We start from the raw sequence: 20,576 nt of genomic DNA on the forward strand, positions 1-20,576 counted from the left end.
AAATGATGACAAAAAAAAAAAAAATTAAAAAAAAAAAAAAAAAATCTAACACCCAGCTGTTATTTATTTTTTAATCACAACTTCCAAGGTGAAAGGTAAACAGGAAATAGTATTTTTTTTAATTTGTTTTGATAATTATTTTGTGTAAAGGTCTCGTCCTCTGGGACAGTTTTTGCGTCTGAATGACGACACAACCGTGGCTGGTGGAAAGGTGTCCCGGCCCGCTGGGGAAACGAGCCGCCGCTGGTTCATAAAGGAAACAGTGACGCGTCAAGCTGAACGCACCAATAGAACGCAGAGTAACGGTCGCTAGGTGATCCCACCTTCAAAATAAAAGCAAGTGCACTGACTACTTCTGAAATGTTAGTAAATAAATAAGCATTTTGGGGGAGTTAACGACTGAATTTTTTTTAATAGAAAATAGAGATAAGTATAATGTTGTATATTAAGTGAAACTAAAACTCAAAAAAAGCAAATTATTTGAGTTATTTTTGTGTAAATTGAATATAACGGTTGACAGGAAGGAGTTCATTTTGAAAAGCCACAACCGGAACTCGCCGTCGCCTTCGTATGTGGCTCGACACTAATGTTAAAAAAAGAGGGGGAGGTAAGTAATTATTTAGGGGGAAGAAAGAAAGAAACAAAGTTGTCGACCGTGCGGTGCAGCACGGGAGGTTCTGTTCATCTCGAGCCACTCGTTCGGTCCGGCACCGGTCCGCTGGGATGGAACCGTAACGGCGCCGCTTTCCCTCATTTCCGTCTCCGTCTCCAAACTTGTCCGCTCCGAGCTGACCGAGTCCCGGACGGGATCCTGCTTTCTCTCTTTCTCTCTTTCTCTCTCTCTTTCTTTCTTTTTCTTTTTTTTTTAAACGGGGATGATCAAAAAGCAGCCGAGCAGAGCCGGACGGACGTGCTGTCGGACGGGTCCCGCTCCTGGTGGTGTGTGTTGTTTCTTGTGGTCTTAAAGTCGAAGGTAACCCTGGTGTTGTGTTTTTTTGGACTTTTTCCGAGCACGTTTCGGTCCTGAGATGAATGGCAGGGGTCGGCTGAGTCTATCTGAGCACCGGCCGGGTTTATTTCCTCGTCTCCACGGGACCCACATGAAGCGGTGGTCGGCTGCATCCTGCTGAAGCTCTCCGCTTCGTGATTTAAAGAAAAGCAAAGAAAAGCAAAGAAAAGAAAAGAAAAGAAAAGCAAAGAAAGCCACCACCCTCCAAACTGGATAACTTTCAAACCGACTTGTAACTCCGGTGTTGTTTCCCCGAACAGAGAAGATGCAGATGTGGAGCCACATGAGGGTCCACAAAGGAGGCCCTCCGCGACCATAGGGCACGCAGACGTCCCGGACGGATGGTGTCCTTCTGTTTTCGGATCCTTCACCGCCTCCTCATCTCATGGGTTCACATCCTACCTGTGCGCGTGGACTTTCCACACGAGGACCAAGCAGATGACTCAGAGGACTTAAGTCATGTAACTACCCTAAAATGTCGTAAAGGTCTTATTTATCTCTTCTGTATTTATTGTGTTTGTATATAAGAGGTCCTTTTTGTTGTTGTTGTTGTTGTTTTTGGGAGCTTTGAGTTAGATTCAAGGCTGCTTTTTAAGTTTCTCACTACAGAATCTAAAAACTGACATTTCAAGTGCCGAAAGGAGGAAAACTGTTCTGCTGTAACTTACACTGTATGAGAGCACGTTAATCTGTAACATAAGGGAGCGGTGAGGTTTTAAATCTACCCGAGCAGCAGGAAGGGCTTCATCATGGACAGACCCATCAGCAAGTTACTGGAGAAGTTAAAGCTGACGGACTCGGGCAGCGTGAAATTCAACAGCTCAAAGAAGAAGCAGGACTCTGCCAACAACTCTAACAACAGCAACGCCAACGCCGGCATCTCGGCGGGCGGCGGAGGGGGGCAGCGGTCTGCCGCCGGCTCCCAGCTCGGCAGCGGCCTCGCCCTCCAGACCCGGCCAGTTCTCGCTTGCCTCTGCAACCGCAAGCGATCCATGTGTTCCAGCGAGTGGGAGAGGAGGAGGAGGAGGAGGAGGAGGAGGAGGGATGGGAATGCCTCCATCTCAGCTCCTGACCACGGCACCTCCCTCCTCCACGGTGGGTGACGGCGAGCCGCCGCTCCACCCCTCCACCTTGGCACCGCTGAGGCGCCCCTCGCCGCAGCAGCGGGCTTCCTGCTACCTGGGCGAAGGCGTGGACTTCCACCTGAGGCGCGAGTCGGGCCTGGGCCCCGAGTGCGACCCTCTGGGAGCGTTCGGCTCCAAGGGGTCCCTCAACCAGCGGCGCTACTCGCTGGAGCTCCAGCAGCTGGTGAAGCGGCAGCAGCTCCTCTCCCAGCCGCCTCCTCTCTCGGTTCCTCCTCCGTACCCGGCCGCCGTCGGTTACGGGTCGGCTCCCAGAGGCGGCCTGGCGGAGCCCGGCTACCTCTCTGAGCCCGAGAGGCACAAACGGCTGTCGCTCCAGGAGGCTCTGTTCTACAAACGGCAGAGTACGGGCAGCGAGCTGTGGGAGAGCACCAGGCCGGCGTCCCTCTCCCACCCCCCCCACATGACCGGAGGAGTTGTAGGGGGAGGCTTCTTCTACCCGCCGGGACCGACCCTGAGCCCGTGCTCGTCGTTCAGCCTCCAGGAATCGGTGCTGGTCAGCCCCAGGTCCAGCTTCGCCTCCAGCACGGCCAGCGGGGGAGGAGGGGGGAGCCCCATGGGGAGCCGCTGCAGCAGCAACCGGACCAGCGGCATCAGCCTGGGCTACGACTCGCGCTACTCGGCGTCCGGCGGCCTCCCTCTGCAGCAGCAGTCGCCCTCCCTGCACGCCGGAGGCTCCGCGGCCGGCTACGGAGCTCCGGGCCGGGCCGCCGTGACGCCCGTCGAGGCCTGGACTCAGTACCTGGACGGAGGGATGCGTCCGGGGGCGCACGACAGCCGGCACTCCTACCCGCCCGCGGTAGGAAGTCCAGCAGCGACGTGCTACCAGGCGGGTCCGGAGTGGTGGGATGAGCATCAGGCCGGGGGGGGTGAGAGGCAAAGAGGCCGGGCCCATGGGAGAGAGGGCCCGGTACTCGGACCTGCCCGGCACCCGGTACCAGGAGGAGCTGACTCGACTTCTGCTGAGAGACGCGGCGTTGGAAGGCGACGGGCTGCTGGAGGGTCTGAGGCTGAAGGAGCAGTCGCTCGCCCTGACGGCGCTCTCCAAACCGGGCGCAGCCACGATGGCGCCGTCCTCGGCTGCGGGTCCGGTCAAACCGCAGGAGGACGGCGGGGTCGGCGCCGGACGGGACGGCGTGGAAAACCGCCAGGAGTTCTTTGGTGAGATCACTTTTATTTTTATAATAGTTTTCAGGCTCGATCATAAACTGTAAAAAACACAACTTGAAATCCGAGCGACCGTTCAGACACGACATCCCGTTTGTTGGTAACGGTGCGGCGGGTCGGGCAGCACCACCTCACCGGGTCGGGCAGCACCACCTCACCTCACCGGGTCGGGCAGCACCACCTCACCTCACCGGGTCGTTGCAGGTGTCGGATCACAGGTTTCTCTGTAAATGAAAGGGCTGCATGGATGGATGGACAGATTAATAGTTGAAAGAGCGTATGGATAGATGGATGGTGCCATGGGAACCTGCAGGGACATGCAGGGTCATAACACAAAGCATAAAGGGGGAGTGGTGGTGGTGGTGGGGGGGGCTAAAGGGGGGCGGGGGGGGGGGGGGGGGGTCCAGACAAGGAGACTTGTTTGACTAAAGAGGAAAAGAACAAGGAGCTCGTAGGAAACAAGACATGAAAAAAAAAAAAAAGAGAACAGGTGTGTGAATATTGACTGAGGCTCACACCTGTGTCCAAAACACCTGGGCAGATGTTTGAGGCAGATGTTTGAGGCAGATGTTTGAGGCGTCGCTGCACCCGGCGGGACGACGCAGCGTTAAACGGCAAAATCCTGCTGTAACACTCAGACACAAATTACATGGTTGCATATAAACACAGCTCTCGCCATTACTGAGTCACAAGATTAGGGCTCCGTGTGTGTGTGTGTGTGTGTGTGTGTGTGTGTGTGTGTGTGTGTGTGTGTGTAGCAGGGCAGGAGTGTGTTATGGATGTGTGTTAGTGTGTATATTGTTTCTGTGGCAGGGTGTGTTTCCCCCTCCAGTGACTTCAGGCCACAGTAACGCTGTGTGTGTGTGTGTGAGTCATGTGTGTGTGTGTGTGTGTGTGTGTGTGTGTAATGCTGCCTTGGCGTGTGCAGGGGCGGTGTGCTGCAGCCTGTTTGTCTGCTCAGGTATGTGTGCCTGGAGGGGACATACAATACTGTACTCTCCTCAGCCATTAAGTGAGAAATCAGACGCTCATGAAGCCGTGAAGACAGACGCCACACACACACACACACACACACACACACACACACACACACACACACACACACACACACACACACACACACACACACACACCTGTGTGAAGGTGTAACGCTGAGCAAAGCAAAGCAAAACAAAAACAAAAATTGTAATTTAATCCTAAAAAACATGATGTTTTTTGTTCTTGTCCCATGAAGCTGAGATTCTGATGTCGTTGCGTAATTTGTCTTTTTATAGTAAATGAATCGGTTTGATGTAAAGAAAAGGAAACAAACAGTTTCTAAGTTTGGAAGTGCGCCGAGCTTTAATGACACGTGTGCTCTTCGTGTCTGGCTGCGCTCCAGCGGGATGTTTTTCTAGTCGTTTCATTCAAACAGACTTCAGGTTCATTTAGAAACCGTCAGCGCTTCGTTGGAACCACGTTCAGAAACAAACGCTCGGCTTCGACGTCTTCGTCCCTCAAACCTCGACGGGAGGAGTTCAGCTTTATTCTACAGAAGTCTAAAACTCTGGTTTAAAATGGTCTCTAGACTCGGTCCCAGTCGCTTCAACCTGTAATCCACATGTCGCTTCTTCAGACGTTATATTTAAGAGTCTCGGAGCCCTTTTCGGTTTTTCCAGGTTTGGCAGAGCTCCTGAACATCGAAGCGACCGTTTCCAGCTCGCAGCAGCACAGTGAAAGAATTCTTGATTTGTGAGACGCTGCCACATTAAAAAAAAAAAACTCAGGCCGGCGCTTTAAATAGATCACAGGAGTCAAAGCTCAGACCACTTTTCCACTTTACATTCAGTCCGGTGACTACAACATTTTTCCACAGCTGAAATTCAAACTTATGGTGATTTTGACCCCGAAAAAGTTGATTATTTACCTTCGTGGTTGTGACAATAATCATCAGCGGAGACTTTAGACCTCAGAAATAACTGAAGGAATGTTGGGTTATCAATATTTAATGGGGAAGATATGACTTGTCTGATTGGATAATAGTTGTAATTCACTACTTGTGTAGTTGAGTGTCCCAGCGTGAAGGAAAAAAAGGTGCCTTCGTGTTTAAACCTCCAAACGTGAAGGTTTAAGGTGAAATTAAAAAGACTCGGCTCAAAACTCCCTGAAGAAAGAAACAGTCATCGTATTTTTCTGGAAGTGCTGCCAAAAAACAAAATAAATAATGAGATCCGGTGGAGTTTCCCTTTGAATAATAGAGACGGCGGAGTGGATGAGCAACCGGCCGGTAACCGGGGAACCAGCCGGTAACCGGGGAACCGGGTTTTAACGGCGGGAAAATCCCAGAGCAGAGGATTTACAAGTGTTGACACCTCGTGTGGATTTCAGACACATCCTCCTGGAATGTGTCGTAAACACAGTTCCTCCACTAAATGTGTGTGTGTGTGTGTTCAGGAACCTGTGTAAAGTGTGGGAAAGGCGTGTACGGGGCGGACAATGCGTGCCAGGCTCTGGACAGCCTCTACCACACACGCTGCTTCACCTGCGTGTCCTGCGGTGAGTATACACCCCCCCTCCTCCCCCCCCACCTCTGAACACAACAGCCATGATCTGAAGTATTTGCTGTATTTTCTTCCACCGCTGCCACACCTTTTTTTCCTAAACTATTAACATGTCCTGATGTTATCGTGCTGACTCGTCGTCCTCCGCTTCTGTCGCTCCGCAGGACGCACCCTCAGAAACAAGGACTTCTACAATGTCAACGGCTCTGTGTACTGTAAAGAGGATTACATGGTAAGAGTTGAGGTCACAGACTGTTTTGTCATCCACCACACACACACACACACACACACACACACACACACACACACACACACACACACACACACACACACACACACACACACAGTCAAAGGTCTTTGCTTTTCCTAATCTCTTTGTTTTAATTACAGTTTTCGGGATTTCAGGCTGCTGCTGAGAAGTGTAGTGTGTGTGGTCACCTTATTCTGGAACAGGTGAGGGCTGTGTGTGTGTGTGTGTGTGTGTGTGTGTGTGTGTGTGTGTGTGTGTGTGTGTGTGTGTGTGTGTGTGTGTGTGTGTGTGTGTACATGCCACATAAAGAGGTGCACAAACCCTCCTAAAGACTTCAGTCTTACGTTAGAGTTAAATAAATATACGCCGATGAACGCTCTGATCTTGAACCTGCCCTCGAGTCATTTTTTTTTTTAAATTTTCATAGTTTCCTACATTTCCCAGAATTCCCATGAAAAACTCCTCAGACAAACACGGTGACGTCTTTCTGTCGGCTCCTCTTCGGTTTCCCACGCCAGATTTTCTCTGGAATGTTTGCCTTGGGTTTTTGATAAATAAAGAAACGAGGCTCTGCAGTGATTATCTTCAAACTTTTTTTTTTTTTTTTCACCATATTTGAACCACATAATACCCATAATATAAATAGAAGGCTGTCAGTGTGGCATGAGTGGCTTAACCCCATCCAAGTTTTAAGGCCACAAATGTTTTTCCCTCAATAACTCATTGGTTTAAGGGAAGAAGAAGAAAAAAAAGCATTTCTGAGACTTTGTAGGTTAAAATGGAAATATTGCTGCTTTGAGTTGTTTGTGGCCCAAATAAAGTAATAATAATACTTATTAAAGTTTATTCTTATGACTCCCATTGACTGCTCTTTGATCTCTGCTGGATCACTGCTTAAACGTCAAAGATGTTGGCAGGGCAGTGCGGTAATCAGTGATCATGCAGCTATGTCATTAAAGCAGATATAATTATTATTATTATTTTTTGGGGTGGGTTATAATAACACTGCAGGTTATTATTACACTGAAACTACAAGAGGTTTATCACCTGATTCTGAAGCTCACCTCAGATTTATGGTTTTAATTTTTAAAGCACGTTTCAGTTCATTAATTGTCCGACTCAGAACTTCTTTTCTGTTTTGGTTCCCACTCGCTGCTCTCGCATCGTTTAGTGTATCTTACTCTCTGGTGTTGGTAGAGACCACAAATGGAGCTAAAAAAAAATCATGTAAATATCAGTTTTACAGATGGATTACAAAGATTTGAGCTTCAGGATTATATATATATAAATATCATTCTTTTATTTTGACTTTAAGATGATTTGAGGGAGAGCAGTAGCTACACGAGGTGCTGAATGGGAAGAGAAGGATTCTGTAACGATTAGAATTAAAGTTCATTCTCTTCTCAGCGTCTCAGACTAAATACTTCGAAAAGGAAAATGTCAAATAAAACCAATCAAACAGGAAAACTAGCAAGAAAAACAATTGAAAAATTGTCCCTGAAAACCTTTCAATATTTCTATGCATATCTGTAAATACGTGAACCTAAAAACACACATTCACTGTGAAATCTCTGGACTTACTTCTGCTCCCGCTGGTCCTCCTCAGATCCTGCAGGCTCTCGGGAACTCGTACCATCCCGGCTGTTTCCGCTGCGTGGTTTGCTCAAAGGCTCTGGACGGGGTGCCGTTCACCGTCGACCAGCACAGCAACATCTACTGCGTCGCAGACTACAACAAGTGAGACTCCGTGTCTATTAACACGAAACATACAACACGGATATCGTGCAGTAAATTGTTAAACTCACATTTATGGGTGAACAAAAATATTTTTTTTAGCTTAACGTCCAAATGATGACATGAAAGTGAGCTATGAAGGTATTTTGTGCTTTTTGATGTCGAGTAAATAAACTTTCTCCTGTCGTGCTGAAGGACTTTTGCTCCGAAGTGCGCTGCCTGTTTACAACCCATCTTACCTACTGAGGTGAGTCAGTGTTTGTTCTTTATATCAAGAGATTTATTTTGTCTTCAGTTTGAACCAAGCAAAAATAAAACATCTGCTTTAAACAGGAGAGATCAGAATCAGAACTCATCTTTCAACAAATTAGAAATTTGTTGATTTATTTTGAGAAAAAAAGAAACGTGTAGAAAACTTTCAAGATTTATTTTTGCACAACTTAAAAGTTTGGGTACAAACAGATGCAGATTATTTTGTAATTCATTTCCTCTTTGTGTCTTGAATAACTTTTTAGTCAGTTTTCCAAAGCAAACTTTTGAGCCTCGTAATAAAAAGAAGCGGTTTTCTGTTTGTTTAACGAACCGGGACTGGTTCGATGGGACTCCGCTGACATCTTCCTTCTTCCCGTGTCTCAGGGCAGCGAGGAGATCCTCAGGGTCGTGTCCATGAACAAGGACTATCACTTCGAGTGCTACCACTGCGAGGTGAGCCGTCTCCAGCCGACAACCTCAAACTTATTTTCTAACCAAATTGCAGCGCTGTGACTTTTGTTCCGAAGTGCTCTGACGACTGACCTCACTTCCTGTTGGCGTTCCTTCCTTCCTCTATCTGTTCCTTCCTCTCAGGAGTGTGGCAAGCAGCTCTCCGATCAGCCCGGCTCGCAGTGCTTCCCTCTGGACTCTCATCTCCTCTGCCACTCCTGTCACATGAGCAGAGCGTGCGCCACACACAACATTCCCCCTCACAACACACACTGATCTTCCTCTATGCAGCTGCGGAGTTTAAAAGAAGAAAGAAAAAGAAAGAAAAGCTGGTCTTGACGTGCCGTCGTCGTCTCTCGTGCTTCTGCTTCGGTCTTAAAAGATGAACCTGCTGATATTAAGACATTTTCAGTTCTCCATCATCTGGACTTGGGTCGGTCCCGTCTGCCACGTGTGCTGCCTGCTGTACTTCCTCTACTATTACTGTACCATAGTTTAAAGGGAACAGAGAAGAAACTACTGCTTTTTTTTTTACTCCAACGTGGCTACTGTTTGCTGTAGAAGAACAAGGGATTTTGCTGAACTGTTTTGTACATACATTATTGCTAGCAAACATTTTGCACTTAAATTACTGTAAGAGATTTGTTACGTGAATCTGTACAAGTTGGGGAAAACATTACTGTCATTTCTGTATGTTGTAATAAATATTTTCATTCGAGCTCAAGACAATTGTGTTCTTTAGTGCAACTAAAACCGAAACTGATGAAGATGAAAACTCTTCCTCAGCCGTCGGGTCGTGATGTATAAAAACAAAAACGTCCAATCAGAAAACTTGATAACCAATTTAGATTTATTCATATTTTTTTTTTAAATTCTCGGTACATTCAGCACTTGCAGGAGGGAAAAAAAAAAAAAGCAACGAAGTCAAACAGTTTCAAACTCAAAAATTTAAAATATTAAAATTGTAACCATTACTCTAATAGAGGATAAACGTTTTAAATGTTTACCTCCTCTTAAATATATGATTGAAGGGTCAGAGGAGGCGTTTTCCACTCGGAGACTTCAGTGCAGAGAAGGTCCGCTTCCCAGAATCATTACAGAATAAATTTCATTCTCGTCTCCGAAACATCTGCTAGAGACGAACTCGGGCATCGAAACCGCATCTTCGTATCGCTCGTTTCTAAAATACAGTGTTGAGACCAGTTGTATCTTTTGTGGGAGATGAAGTGTTCTCGCTTCACCTGCTGAAACACACAACGACCCTCCGAGGCTGAAAAAACAAAAACATGATTCATAAAACTACAACAAAAACAAAATGACTTTCAACACTTTGACGAGGATTAAAGTATGTAAAAAAAAAAGAAAAGAAAAAAGAATCTTAGTGCTGAAGAGTGGAACATTAAAAGTGATCCTAGAAAACACGAAGGTCAGGGATCTATTTTGGACTGGGTTTATTACAGGGCTCTGAGGAGGAAGGAAACGCACCCGCAGAACTAAAATAAAGAGGCGGGCTCCCAAACCTCAGCGGGACAGAACGAAGAGGCGAGCCAGAAAACGAACGCCCTGCTTCTTCTCTTCAGCACGGGAGAATCAACAGCAACTACAGAGACGAGGAGGAACGCTGCCCTCTACAGGACAGAGGACCGAATGTCGCTTCTGGAAGACAGGAAGAGAACAGAGGAGAGCGGACCGGAGCGCCACGAACCGACACTTTATTCTAATCAGGATGTTCTGTGTGAACATGAAGAAAGTGTGTGGGGGAGGGGGAGGGGAAAAGGGAGGGGGAGGGGAGGGGAACAAGGGGGAGGGAGGGAAAAAAAAAGGGGGGGATGGCAGAAGTGTGTGGAAGACAACGCTGGCGTCAAAATGGACGAATTAAAGCACAGTGGGGCAGGTAACGAGGAGCAGCCACCAGCCGAGAGGAACCACTTCCTGTCTGCAGCGTCCTCTGCTACACTGCTTCCCTCTCTCTCTCTCTCTCTCTCTCTCTCTCTCTCTCTCTTCAGCTTTCCCTGCAGCCTCCGTCCCTCAGCGGCGTCGGTCTCTGGGGTTGCTACGACTACGAGACCGCCGTCCACCCGCCGCGCCCGGCGAGGGTCGTCTGGGCCGGTGGCTGCCGTCCCTCTTCTTGTCGGCCTCTCTGTCTCGGCCGCCGCGGTCCCGCTCTCTGTCGGCGTCGGGTCCTCGCCCGGCCGCCGGGCCGCCCGTCGCCACGCCGACGTCCTTCTCGCGGCCCTTCAGCCTCTCCTTCTTCTCCTCCTCCCGCTTCTTCTCCTCCTCCTCTTGCTGCTCCTTGCGCCTTCGCTCGCGCTCCTTCTGGCGCTCCGTGCGGTCGACCAGCCGCTGCGCCGCCTGGTGGACAACGAGGTCGTTGAGGTACACGGTATAAGTATATAAATATATATATATATAAAAAAAACTCGATCTGATGCGCTGAAAAAGGAGAGGGACCAACCTGCTCCTCGGTGAGGGGGAGCCAGTAGATACACGGAGCCGCTTTGGTCTTCAGGAACAAGTCGTCGAGCAGTTTGGCCGGAGGTTCGTCTGCTTTCTCTGTCAGAGAGGAAACGCATCATCAGAGCAGGATGTGACATCGTGTGCAGCATTTATATCACGTCTGTCACGGTTCATTTCTAAATCAATGCAGCACGTTTGGTTTACATTCCCATAAATAACCAATTCTTAGATTTTCACTTCTTGTTTGTATATTTTCAATCATGATATAAGACTTCAGGTTTTTTTTTTTATTTAAGCAGGTGGGTCCTGATTTATCTTAATTTTATTACGTTTTTCAAATGTTAGACAAATCCGATAAATCAGGATGGTAAAATATTGGCAATACTAAAAAATAAGTTATAAATACCTCAGTAATAGTCATACAAACTCCATACGAAGACTAAACCATGTGAAACAGATGGCGATGACGTCACCTCCTCCAGAAATCCTGCTTTCCTCTCCTCTTAAATCTCAGCTGGTCTTACCCTTCTTCTCGGTCTTCCTCTCCTTGCTCTTGGCTCTCTCTCTCCTCCTCCTCTCTCTGTCTCTGGATCTGGATCTTTCGCCGTCCTCTCCCGGTCTGGCGAATTCCCGGACCTTGTCCCGGTCCCATTCCCGCTCGCCCCGCGCCCGTTCCCGACGCTCCATCTCTCTCTCCCGCTCCGCCCACAGGTCCCGAACGCCCCGGTCCCGGTCCCGCTCGGGCTCCCGGTCCCGCTCTCTCTCCCGGTCCCTCTCGGGCATCAGAGGGGGCAGCCGGTTCTGAGGAGGACCCGGCTGGGTCACGTGCTCCTCAACCCTTTCTGGCTTCAGGACGCCTTTGTGAAAGTCCATCTGTGGTGAAAACAAAAGATAAAAGACACAAACAACGGAGACGTTTAAATTGAGGTGTGCAGAGAAAATAAAATGTAAATCTGGAGGATTCTGACAGAATGTGGATCTGAAGAGGCTCCAAAAATAAACCTGTTAATATTTAACTACTCGTCTTTTACTTTGAAAAGCACACGTTGCCCACAGCTTGGCACAGCGTACACTGCAGTGTATATCATTATAAGTGATTAATATAATGGGGGTGTTCTTTTTTTCTCAGACATATTATGTAAATTATTTCTTCACGTGTTTTCTCTTAGCAGTACGATTGGCTTCCTGTTTCCAAGGACATTGATTCAAATTTAACAGGTAATAACAAAGTGATTTCATTTATTCATAATTTATTGCGTGTGTCGTTTGGAATAAACAGGACTTTAATTTTGTAACCGGTATAAATATTAATAATTCATCAATAATTCAGACTATAAAACAAACACAAGGACCAGAATCACCAAGGTCAAAAAAGACAAAAGAGGATTTCTGTTCTTCTTCATGTATTCTCGTTACATCAACTGTGTGTTGAAGCATTTCAGCCCTTCATTACCTCGTCCTGCTCACTGAAGTCCACGCTGAGCACCTTGGGATTGCTCGGAGGCCATTTGACCCCGTGGAGGGCGGCCCGGGTCTCCACCGCCTCCTCCGCCGTCGCGTACTACGAGAACAGGAGGAGAAGGACGCAGAAAATAAGGTCTTTCAAATAGCGTGATGGCGTCCCGACCAACACGGGACGGGATGCAGAAACAGAAGCATTGTAGGAGCCGATGGAGCCGGATGGAGAACACAGAGGGGATGTTTGCATCGTAGTGATAACACGTATATTAATGGACCGTAGTTATTCTGGTTTATTTAGAGAAATAAACTCCAGGCGAGGAGTGGTGAACCGTCTCAGATCATTTGAAATAGCTCAGACGTCCATGACAGAACAACATGCTTTAAAAACAACATGTCTGGCAGCTCGGACGTTCGTTGTGTTGGTTCTGACCGTGACGAAGCAGTGAGACTTGATCTTGTCGATCCAGAAACCTTCTTCCACGACGCTGCCGGTCCGGTTCAGAAGCTCCTTCAGCTGGCCCAGGGTGAAAGGTCTCACCTGGGAGATATAAGGAAGGACAACCGTGACCACAGAGGAAGATGTTTGAGCTGCATTTAGAGATTATTGAGTTTAAACAATAACCTTTTTAATTTAGTTAACATCTTTTTTTCCTCAAACTTTTTTCATCCCATCAGCTTCTTTATTTTGACTTTTTTTTTTCTCCTCCCATGCCTCCAGTGTCAGACCTCCCGAGATCAGTGGAGCTGGGTGGCGTTCTCTGACCCACATCAAGACCTCAAGTCTATGACGCAAGAGCAAGAAAATCTCCAAATGCCAGTGATTAAATGAGTAATGTCTCGTCTTGTTGTGGTGTGTTTAGTCATGCACTGCGGCCCTTAACTGAAGGTGAAGCCACACCTGGGGAAGTGTTCCTGGCTCTAATTATGGGTATGTTGATGATGATGTTGGCACTGGCATCAACACAAAATACCTCATTCATGAAAAACGTGGGTTTTTTTTGCACAACCAGGAGAAAGATTACGGTTCCAACTCAGCTAAAAAAATAAAATACAGCAAGATCGTTTTGAATTTTGAGTTCTGCAGGCTTGAAAGAAAAACAACTTCATGTCTTGTAATGTAATGCAGTTAAACAGAGTTAAACTCACCAGGTTTGTCACGTGGATGATGTTTGAAACTTTCCCACGAGGCGGCGACGGCTGCTTGGTCGTGCGGACGGGGTCGTCGATGGTGACGGACACGCCTGACTTCTGTTGACTGATGGAGCGACGCACCAGGCTGTCGCTGGGGGTGACTGAGGGGAGACGAAGCCGAGGTGAGAAGAGGAAAAAATAAAAAATAACAGGAATGTTTTTTCAGCAGTAGATGAAGCAGCTGACCTTTCTTGGCCTCCCCGTCCAGGCTGCCAGACGTCTGTGTTTCCGAGGCTTCCTCAGACACACTGTTCTTCCTTTTGTCTCTGGAGGTCCGGCGTTGTTTTTCTCTCTCTGGTTTCTCCACTTCTTCTTCTTCTTCTTCTTCTTCTTCCTCCTCCTCTTCCTCTTCTTCTTCATTTGTCTGTCCATTTTCTTGGCTGTCACCTGGAACAACCTGGAAAAACCATATTTCTGTTAACGTTGAACAACAACTGTTCTTTCCCCGGAGTTAAAAGGATCTGATGCTACTTGCTACCTGTGTGACGGTGCGTCGGATCTTGAGGCCTTTGTCCGGGTCGCCCCGGTTGTTGTCCAGGTTCTCCTCATCCCCCGACAACTGCAGCTCTTCTGGGTGAAGCTCCACGACAGCCTCCTGGTTCACTTTGATGTCTGGAATCAAAGACTGACGGAGAGGACGGAGGAGAAGATGAGACATGGAGCGAAAGAGGGAAAAATGTTTGAATATTTGAACTAAAGCTCCAGCAGCGAGTTTGTTTATCTTCAGTTAGTGATTGTATGTGAACTGATCAGTTGAGGCATTAAAACATTCCCATTTTTTATTTCATTTCTGGTTTGCAAAGTTAACCAATTTAAACATGTACGAGTTTTACTCTTTTAACTCTATTTTGTAAAGGAATTCCTTCATATATTCTCACAAACATGTCATGTGAACACAACTTTTCCGATCTAAAGAGACAGAAATATCAGCTCCAATTTCCCTAAAACTGAAAAATAATCCTGTCCTCCAACTACACAACTATTTAGGACAACGTCCCGGCCCTCAGCTGTGCGGGACACCTGGTCCGTGCGGGACACCTGGTCCGTGCTGTGTCGGTACCTTCAGTGAGTCGGTGGTGATGCTGATGGACGGTTTCTTAGCGGTGACTGCCGTGCTGGAGCCCCATCGCCTCTTCCTCCCCGCTGCGCTTCCCATCTCTTCACCTGCTCCTCCATCTGTGGCGGCTGGAGATGTCTTGCTGCCTGCAGGAGTGGAAAAAAAAAGAAGAAGAAGGAGGAGGAGAAAAAAAAAAAGTAGTTAATCACAGAGGAGATGGGTGATTTGCTATCTGGTGAGCAGGACTTCACCGGCAAGTTATTGCAAGCTCACAGCCTCAAAGCAGAATTTGCTTAAATACTTCAGCACTTATAGTTTTGGGTTGGCAAGTTTTATAAATGCAATTAAATAATTTACTAAACAACCACCCAAAACCTGTATATTTAAAACAAGAATTACATGTTTGTTGCGGTTTCTGTCTGCAGCTATTCTGAGAGCTTATGGAGAGTAATTCATACAGCGGAAGAAAGTGGAAGTGCACTCAAAGCTGGACGAGGATTCCTGCTGCAGCACATTTAAAATAGCAGGAAATAACTGCAACCTGATGATTTACATGGTGGTGGGAGCCAAAACCAGCACATTAAGGGTTTTGTTTCAGTGGCACTTATGTTGGTACCAAATCACTTCGCTGTGAAGGGTGTCATTTTCTCTGACTTCTATCAACATCAAAATCACCATCAACACAAGACAGTAAATCCATCAAGTGGACGCCAAAGTCAGAGGAGCTGTCTGAGTCGTCACCAGCTTCCATCAATCATAGAAAAATCTGTTAAAAAAGCTGCTAGGAAATAAATAAAATGTGCCACAATGTAGGTCATTTATTACAATAAACATGTCATAAAAAGCATGTAAACTTTCCCTTGGATACTTCCATGACTGTGATAATGGGATTTTTTTTTTTCCCCTCCACCTTTACTTCACATATATAATAATAATAATAATAAAAAAAAAAATCTGCTTTATAATAAATGAAAAGGAGACAAAACAAGATTGATATACTTTTGGGGGGTCATGCAGATGTAATCACATCTCGTGTTCACAACGTCACGACTGAGCGCTGACTCGTGTTTCTGTACAGGTGTTTCAAACAGTCAGACCATCTCGCCATCATCTATCTCTCGTCCGGGACTCGTAAAAAACACGTAACTGGTATACTTACTGGTGAGGGATATCTTGCGAGCGGCAAAAGCCTTAGGAGTGGTGCTCTGGAAGGAGAGATGGACAGAAAGAGAACATACAGAAACCCCAGGGGTGGGGGGCGAGATGAGAACCAAGAGTCCGGACCCAAACAGGCAAACAACAGAGAGGAGGTGAGACAGGTAAAAAGTGGAAGGGGGGGCGGGGAGGGGCGGGAGGGGGGCAAGGAAGGGGTTAAAGTTAACACAAGGCCTGGAGGCTCCAATTGTACCACATTCAGAGACTCCAGACACATTTCCACAATCCACCTCTGCTCAGAGAGCTGAGATAAACCTGTGTGTGTGTGTGTGTATGTGTGTGTGTGTGTGTGTGTGTGTGTGTGTGTGTGTGTGTGTGTGTGTGTGTCTCTAAGGAGAACACAAGTACATGATGTGCATTAGGAAACAAGCAGGCCTGTGTGAGAGATTGAAGTGGGTCATATCTTAATGTGGTCTGTTGTCACGAGTCCATCAGAGGAGTTGCTGTCTGTCGGTGTGTTTCAGTGAGACGCGCACGTTTTATGACGAAAGCATTTAAGATGATTCTGGACTCCTACGGGGTGTTCGTGGTGCTAATTAAGCATTAAAGTAATGCAATTGAATTAAATGCTGTAAGTGAGTGTTACGTAACGTCAGTGCCGATGAGCAGAGGCGGAGAACGGAGCGCTGAAGACTCGATCATCTGCAGATATTCACCTTAAAGTGATTTATCATATTTTAAAACAGACCACTGCAGATCCACAGTGTGTGTTCACATGTATGAAGAACAATCTCAGCTTAAAAGATATCCAATTAAAACTGCAGTACAGCTTCCAAATTTGGACGACATTACAGAGAGGAAAACAAATCACTCCTCTCGTTTACAGAAAAAAGATCAGGAGGAAAGAGAACGGTTCTTTTAAACAGTTATATGCATTTTAAATAGAGGAATAATGACAAGTCATTTCCTGATACCATTTGACACCTGATTCCTTACTGGCTCGACTACGGCCCACCCGCACGACAGTGTGTACTGTATCTAGGCAACAAGGATCCAATCAGACAGACAGGCAGAGGAGAGAGGGCGGGGCTCGATTTGAGTGTGCAGATTAGCCACCAGGCAGGAACTGATCACCGGATTGGACTTTTTTGTCTTGAACAGGGCTCAGGAGGACTTTTCTCAACTGACTGCTGGTCACAGAGTCACGTTTCAGTCTTTTGGGGAGCCAAAGTGTCTCGTGATGGATTCTGACAGGGGGGGGGGGTGAAGGTTTACTTTGGGGAAGTTCATGATCTTTGGGTTGGATCGGACGATAAAAAAAAAAAAAAAAATCAGTTCTTTGAAGCTTGAGGTTGTCGTCTTTCATCATCATAGTCGCTGGTGTTGTCCAATCAGAAATGTCAAAATTAAAACAGCGGCTTGTCAGCAAGGTGTTTGTTTGTCGTCCAAGGCATTAGACTTCCTGTTTTTAGTTTGTTTCTCAGGTTTCCAAAAACCAAAAAGTATGTTGAACGACTCTTAGGTTTGTTTTACAAGTTCACAGCACAGGAGGAAGATGTGACGGAGTAAAGGGGCGGGGAGGGAGGGGGGGGATAATCCAGTCTTTGATCAATTAAAATCCAGGGAAGTAGTCAAAATGATCTGCTGGCAATGCTGGCGTGAGTGCCTCTGCAACTCACATGAAATCACAGAAGATGCCAGGACCAAGCTGTGGGCGTAGCGAACGGACGGATGAATAAATAACAGCAACAACCGCAGCAGTCCATCTGCCAAGTCCACAGCAGAGGCACGATATCACGACCTCCTGCTGAAACATCCCGTCACACTGCAGTCCACCGACCGCGTGGCTGCACGGGGAGAAGAGGCAGAGATTTGTTGAGTTTATCCACCTTTCTTGGCCAAGTGGGGATGATCCATATCAGCGTGTACCCACGAGACGTCACTCCGCACGATCTGTGTCAGATTACATTCCCCGGGCAGCGTGTCCTCTAAAAGTCTCCGTTAACCTGGAAGCGGTGCCGAGTTCAGGTGAACGATGTTGTCGATGGCAACGCGGCCGAATACCAGTCACTTTTAAAATGCTGCCCAACTTGTCAAGGCGGAGGACGACTGTTGGCCGCACAAGACCGGCGTTAAAAGAAGTTTGAAAGGCCCGCGTCATCGTATCGTATCCTCAAACACATCAACAGAGTTGTCCATTTAAAAAAAAAAAACACAGTTCCATAATCATCGCTTACAAGCAGATTATTTCAGTTGCTCCGTTGTTTTAAAAAGGTTAAAACCCAAAACAGTGATCATAAACGCTCTGATCACCGTGTGGGCTGCAGCAGTTCTCAGGCCAGTCGTTACTCCACCCCACAGGTAGAGGGCAGCGTGGCATCAGAGGGGGAAGTCAAACAAAACTGGGGGAGCTGAAGGCGACTGTCTTCTCCTGAGTTACATCTGGATTTTTTTGGGAGGACGACACTCGCAGACTGTGTTCGTCCTCAAAATGTCAGATGTGAGAGGGGGGGGAGGCGATACAGAGCGTTAGACGGCCCCCCCCCCCCACCTCTCCTGCTTCATTCATCGCCACCACACGGCGCAATACCGTCCAGTCCGGTTCTGATCAGCGAGCAGGCTTCCAACCCCTGTGGCTGCGGTTACCATGACAACTGTGTGCTGCTGCAGTTACCATGGCTGCCGCTGCTGCCGGTGGTGGTCTGACGCGAGCTACGAGTTCCCGCCGGCTCGGCGTGTCACTGGAAGGGCTGCACAGGAGGCCCCGTGCAGGCTCGGCCTTTACTCAGCGCCACGGGGGTCGCAGACTCTGGGCCTAACTCGGGTACCAACGACGCACTTGGGCATAGCGGGACAGGAGTTGTAGGAGGAGTAGGAGGAGGAGTGGAGGAGGTGTTGGTGGTGGTGGTGGTGGTGGTAGTAGTAGTACGCAGCAGGTACCAATAGGGGCAATGGAAGAGGCATGGGCACCTTCATAACAAAGCAATCAATGGGGTTTTAAACAGCAATCACACCATAAATATATATAGTGAGAGAGAAGCGTTCATGATGGGATACAAAAGATGGAAAGTCAGAGGACAAAGAGGAGAAGAGAGACCGACAGAGTGAATGAGAGAGAGAGAGAGAGAGAGAGAGAGAGGGGGAGAGAGAGAGAGAGAGAGAAAGAGAGAGAAAGAGAGGGGGAGAGAGAGAGAGAGAGAAAGAGAGAGAGAGAGCGAGAGAGAGAGAGAGAGAGAGAGAGAGAGAGGGGGAGAGAGAGAGAGAGAGAAAGAGAGAGAGAGAGAGAGCGAGAGAGAGAGAGGCAGAGTGAAAAGGAGCAAGCGAGAGAGAATGAAAACAGTGTGAAAGAAACAAGCCCTGATGTATCTCTACACACACTGTCAGGGTCCATTACTCATGCAAATCCAAAGGGGACACAGATCCCTTAAACACACACACACACACACACACACACACACACACACACACGCACGCACACACACACACACACACACACACACACACACACATATACATACACACACACACACACACACACACACACACACACGCACGCACGCACGCACGCACGCACACACACACACACACACACACACACACACACACACACACACAGATGAACAAATAAAGACACATGCTGATAATAACTTCAATGGCACAGAGGCTCACCCAGTAAATCTGATTTGCGGTAGTGCAGATAAGAAAGCGTGCCTAAAACGTAACGCACCCGTCTCCTCTGCGACTGGTTTCAGCAGCAGGAACGAGTGATGAGCTGAAGGCTTCATCTGCAGGAGCTCCATAACGAGCTCGCGCAACAATCCTCCACAGTTTAAATTAGGTTGAAAAAAAATGTGACCGTGTATGTAAAATGCTGTTTAACGAGCTGGTGACTGTGCAGTACTCTGGTACCGAGATGATGACTGTAACGAGACCCTGACACACCACCTGCAACAACTTGTGCTGACAAAGGGAGGCTGATCACGTACTTTTCAAAGACAACAGGCTGACGGCTGTTATGCATGCCTAGGGCGAAAAACAGTCAGTAGTCAAAGTTTTTATCACATAAACAGGAGAAAAAAAAATATCTTATTGACTGTAAATATTTTTAAATAGTCCCAGAATACCAACTGACTAAAAGTTGCAAAAGGCAGTGGGAGATTTAGCGTTGCTTTTTACGGGTATTAGAAGGCGGAGAAAAGGCAGAGGCAAGAAAACCAAACATCAACAGGACCTAAAGCGGCAGTCAGACACAGTCGAGACAGCTACGGTTGATTGACAGCTTGGCATGTCAGGGCCTTTACATGTAATATTGTTGCTTTCTCTCCCTAACACACACACACACACACACACACACACACACACACACACACACACACACACACAACAGTGACATAAAAAGCATGCACTCTGCAGCATGGATGTCCAGATTAACACAGTATTACCGTCACTACATTCATTCCAGCAGCAGCAGCATTAACAACCCTCTGCAGGCCCACAGAGACATCGGACGTGTGTGAGAGATCATCTACGTGAATGAGCTTGTTATGAAATATTAGTCGCTTTAAAAGCAGATGGAAGAGATGAGTTTGTTCCTATTTCCGCCGGGACCCAACTCCAACTCAGCCCCTGTTCATTCACCTTAAAGCCCATTTGTTCCAATTGAGCAGTTTATTAAGTAATCAAAAGGATGCCGATATTGTTTACTAGCTCA

The 20,576-nt window shown here is 47.4% G+C and overlaps 2 protein-coding genes across 2 annotated transcripts in view; one reads left to right on the forward strand and one right to left on the reverse strand.

Moving 5' to 3' along the window:
• Positions 1-570: 570 nt before the first annotated feature.
• On the forward strand, positions 571-9,268 carry ajuba (ajuba LIM protein). The gene is given in 10 exon segments (XM_069169865.1): positions 571-1,893; positions 1,895-3,019; positions 3,021-3,312; positions 5,752-5,853; positions 6,023-6,090; positions 6,249-6,311; positions 7,715-7,845; positions 8,038-8,089; positions 8,479-8,547; positions 8,689-9,268. Coding segments are annotated over 10 exon segments (2,169 nt in total). The 5' UTR covers positions 571-1,758; the 3' UTR covers positions 8,821-9,268.
• Positions 9,269-9,376: 108 nt separating this feature from the next.
• acin1b (apoptotic chromatin condensation inducer 1b) overlaps positions 9,377-20,576 on the reverse strand; it is a 21,728-nt gene continuing 10,528 nt past the window's right edge. Inside the window, exons 8-17 of the mRNA XM_069169863.1 lie at positions 15,870-15,915; positions 14,714-14,856; positions 14,132-14,278; positions 13,840-14,050; positions 13,609-13,754; positions 12,893-13,000; positions 12,455-12,562; positions 11,526-11,874; positions 11,000-11,097; positions 9,377-10,896 (exon numbers count right to left, since the gene is read on the reverse strand). Of these exons, the coding sequence (XP_069025964.1) occupies positions 10,573-10,896; positions 11,000-11,097; positions 11,526-11,874; positions 12,455-12,562; positions 12,893-13,000; positions 13,609-13,754; positions 13,840-14,050; positions 14,132-14,278; positions 14,714-14,856; positions 15,870-15,915 (1,680 nt within the window). The 3' untranslated portion in view covers positions 9,377-10,572. The remainder of the gene's footprint in view (positions 10,897-10,999; positions 11,098-11,525; positions 11,875-12,454; positions 12,563-12,892; positions 13,001-13,608; positions 13,755-13,839; positions 14,051-14,131; positions 14,279-14,713; positions 14,857-15,869; positions 15,916-20,576) is intronic.

Source organism: Embiotoca jacksoni, unplaced genomic scaffold (genome assembly GCF_022577435.1).
Source record: "Embiotoca jacksoni isolate LCO1_2020_lvr unplaced genomic scaffold, fEmbJac1.0.p SCAF_47, whole genome shotgun sequence".
Classification (NCBI taxonomy): Eukaryota; Metazoa; Chordata; class Actinopteri; family Embiotocidae; genus Embiotoca; species Embiotoca jacksoni.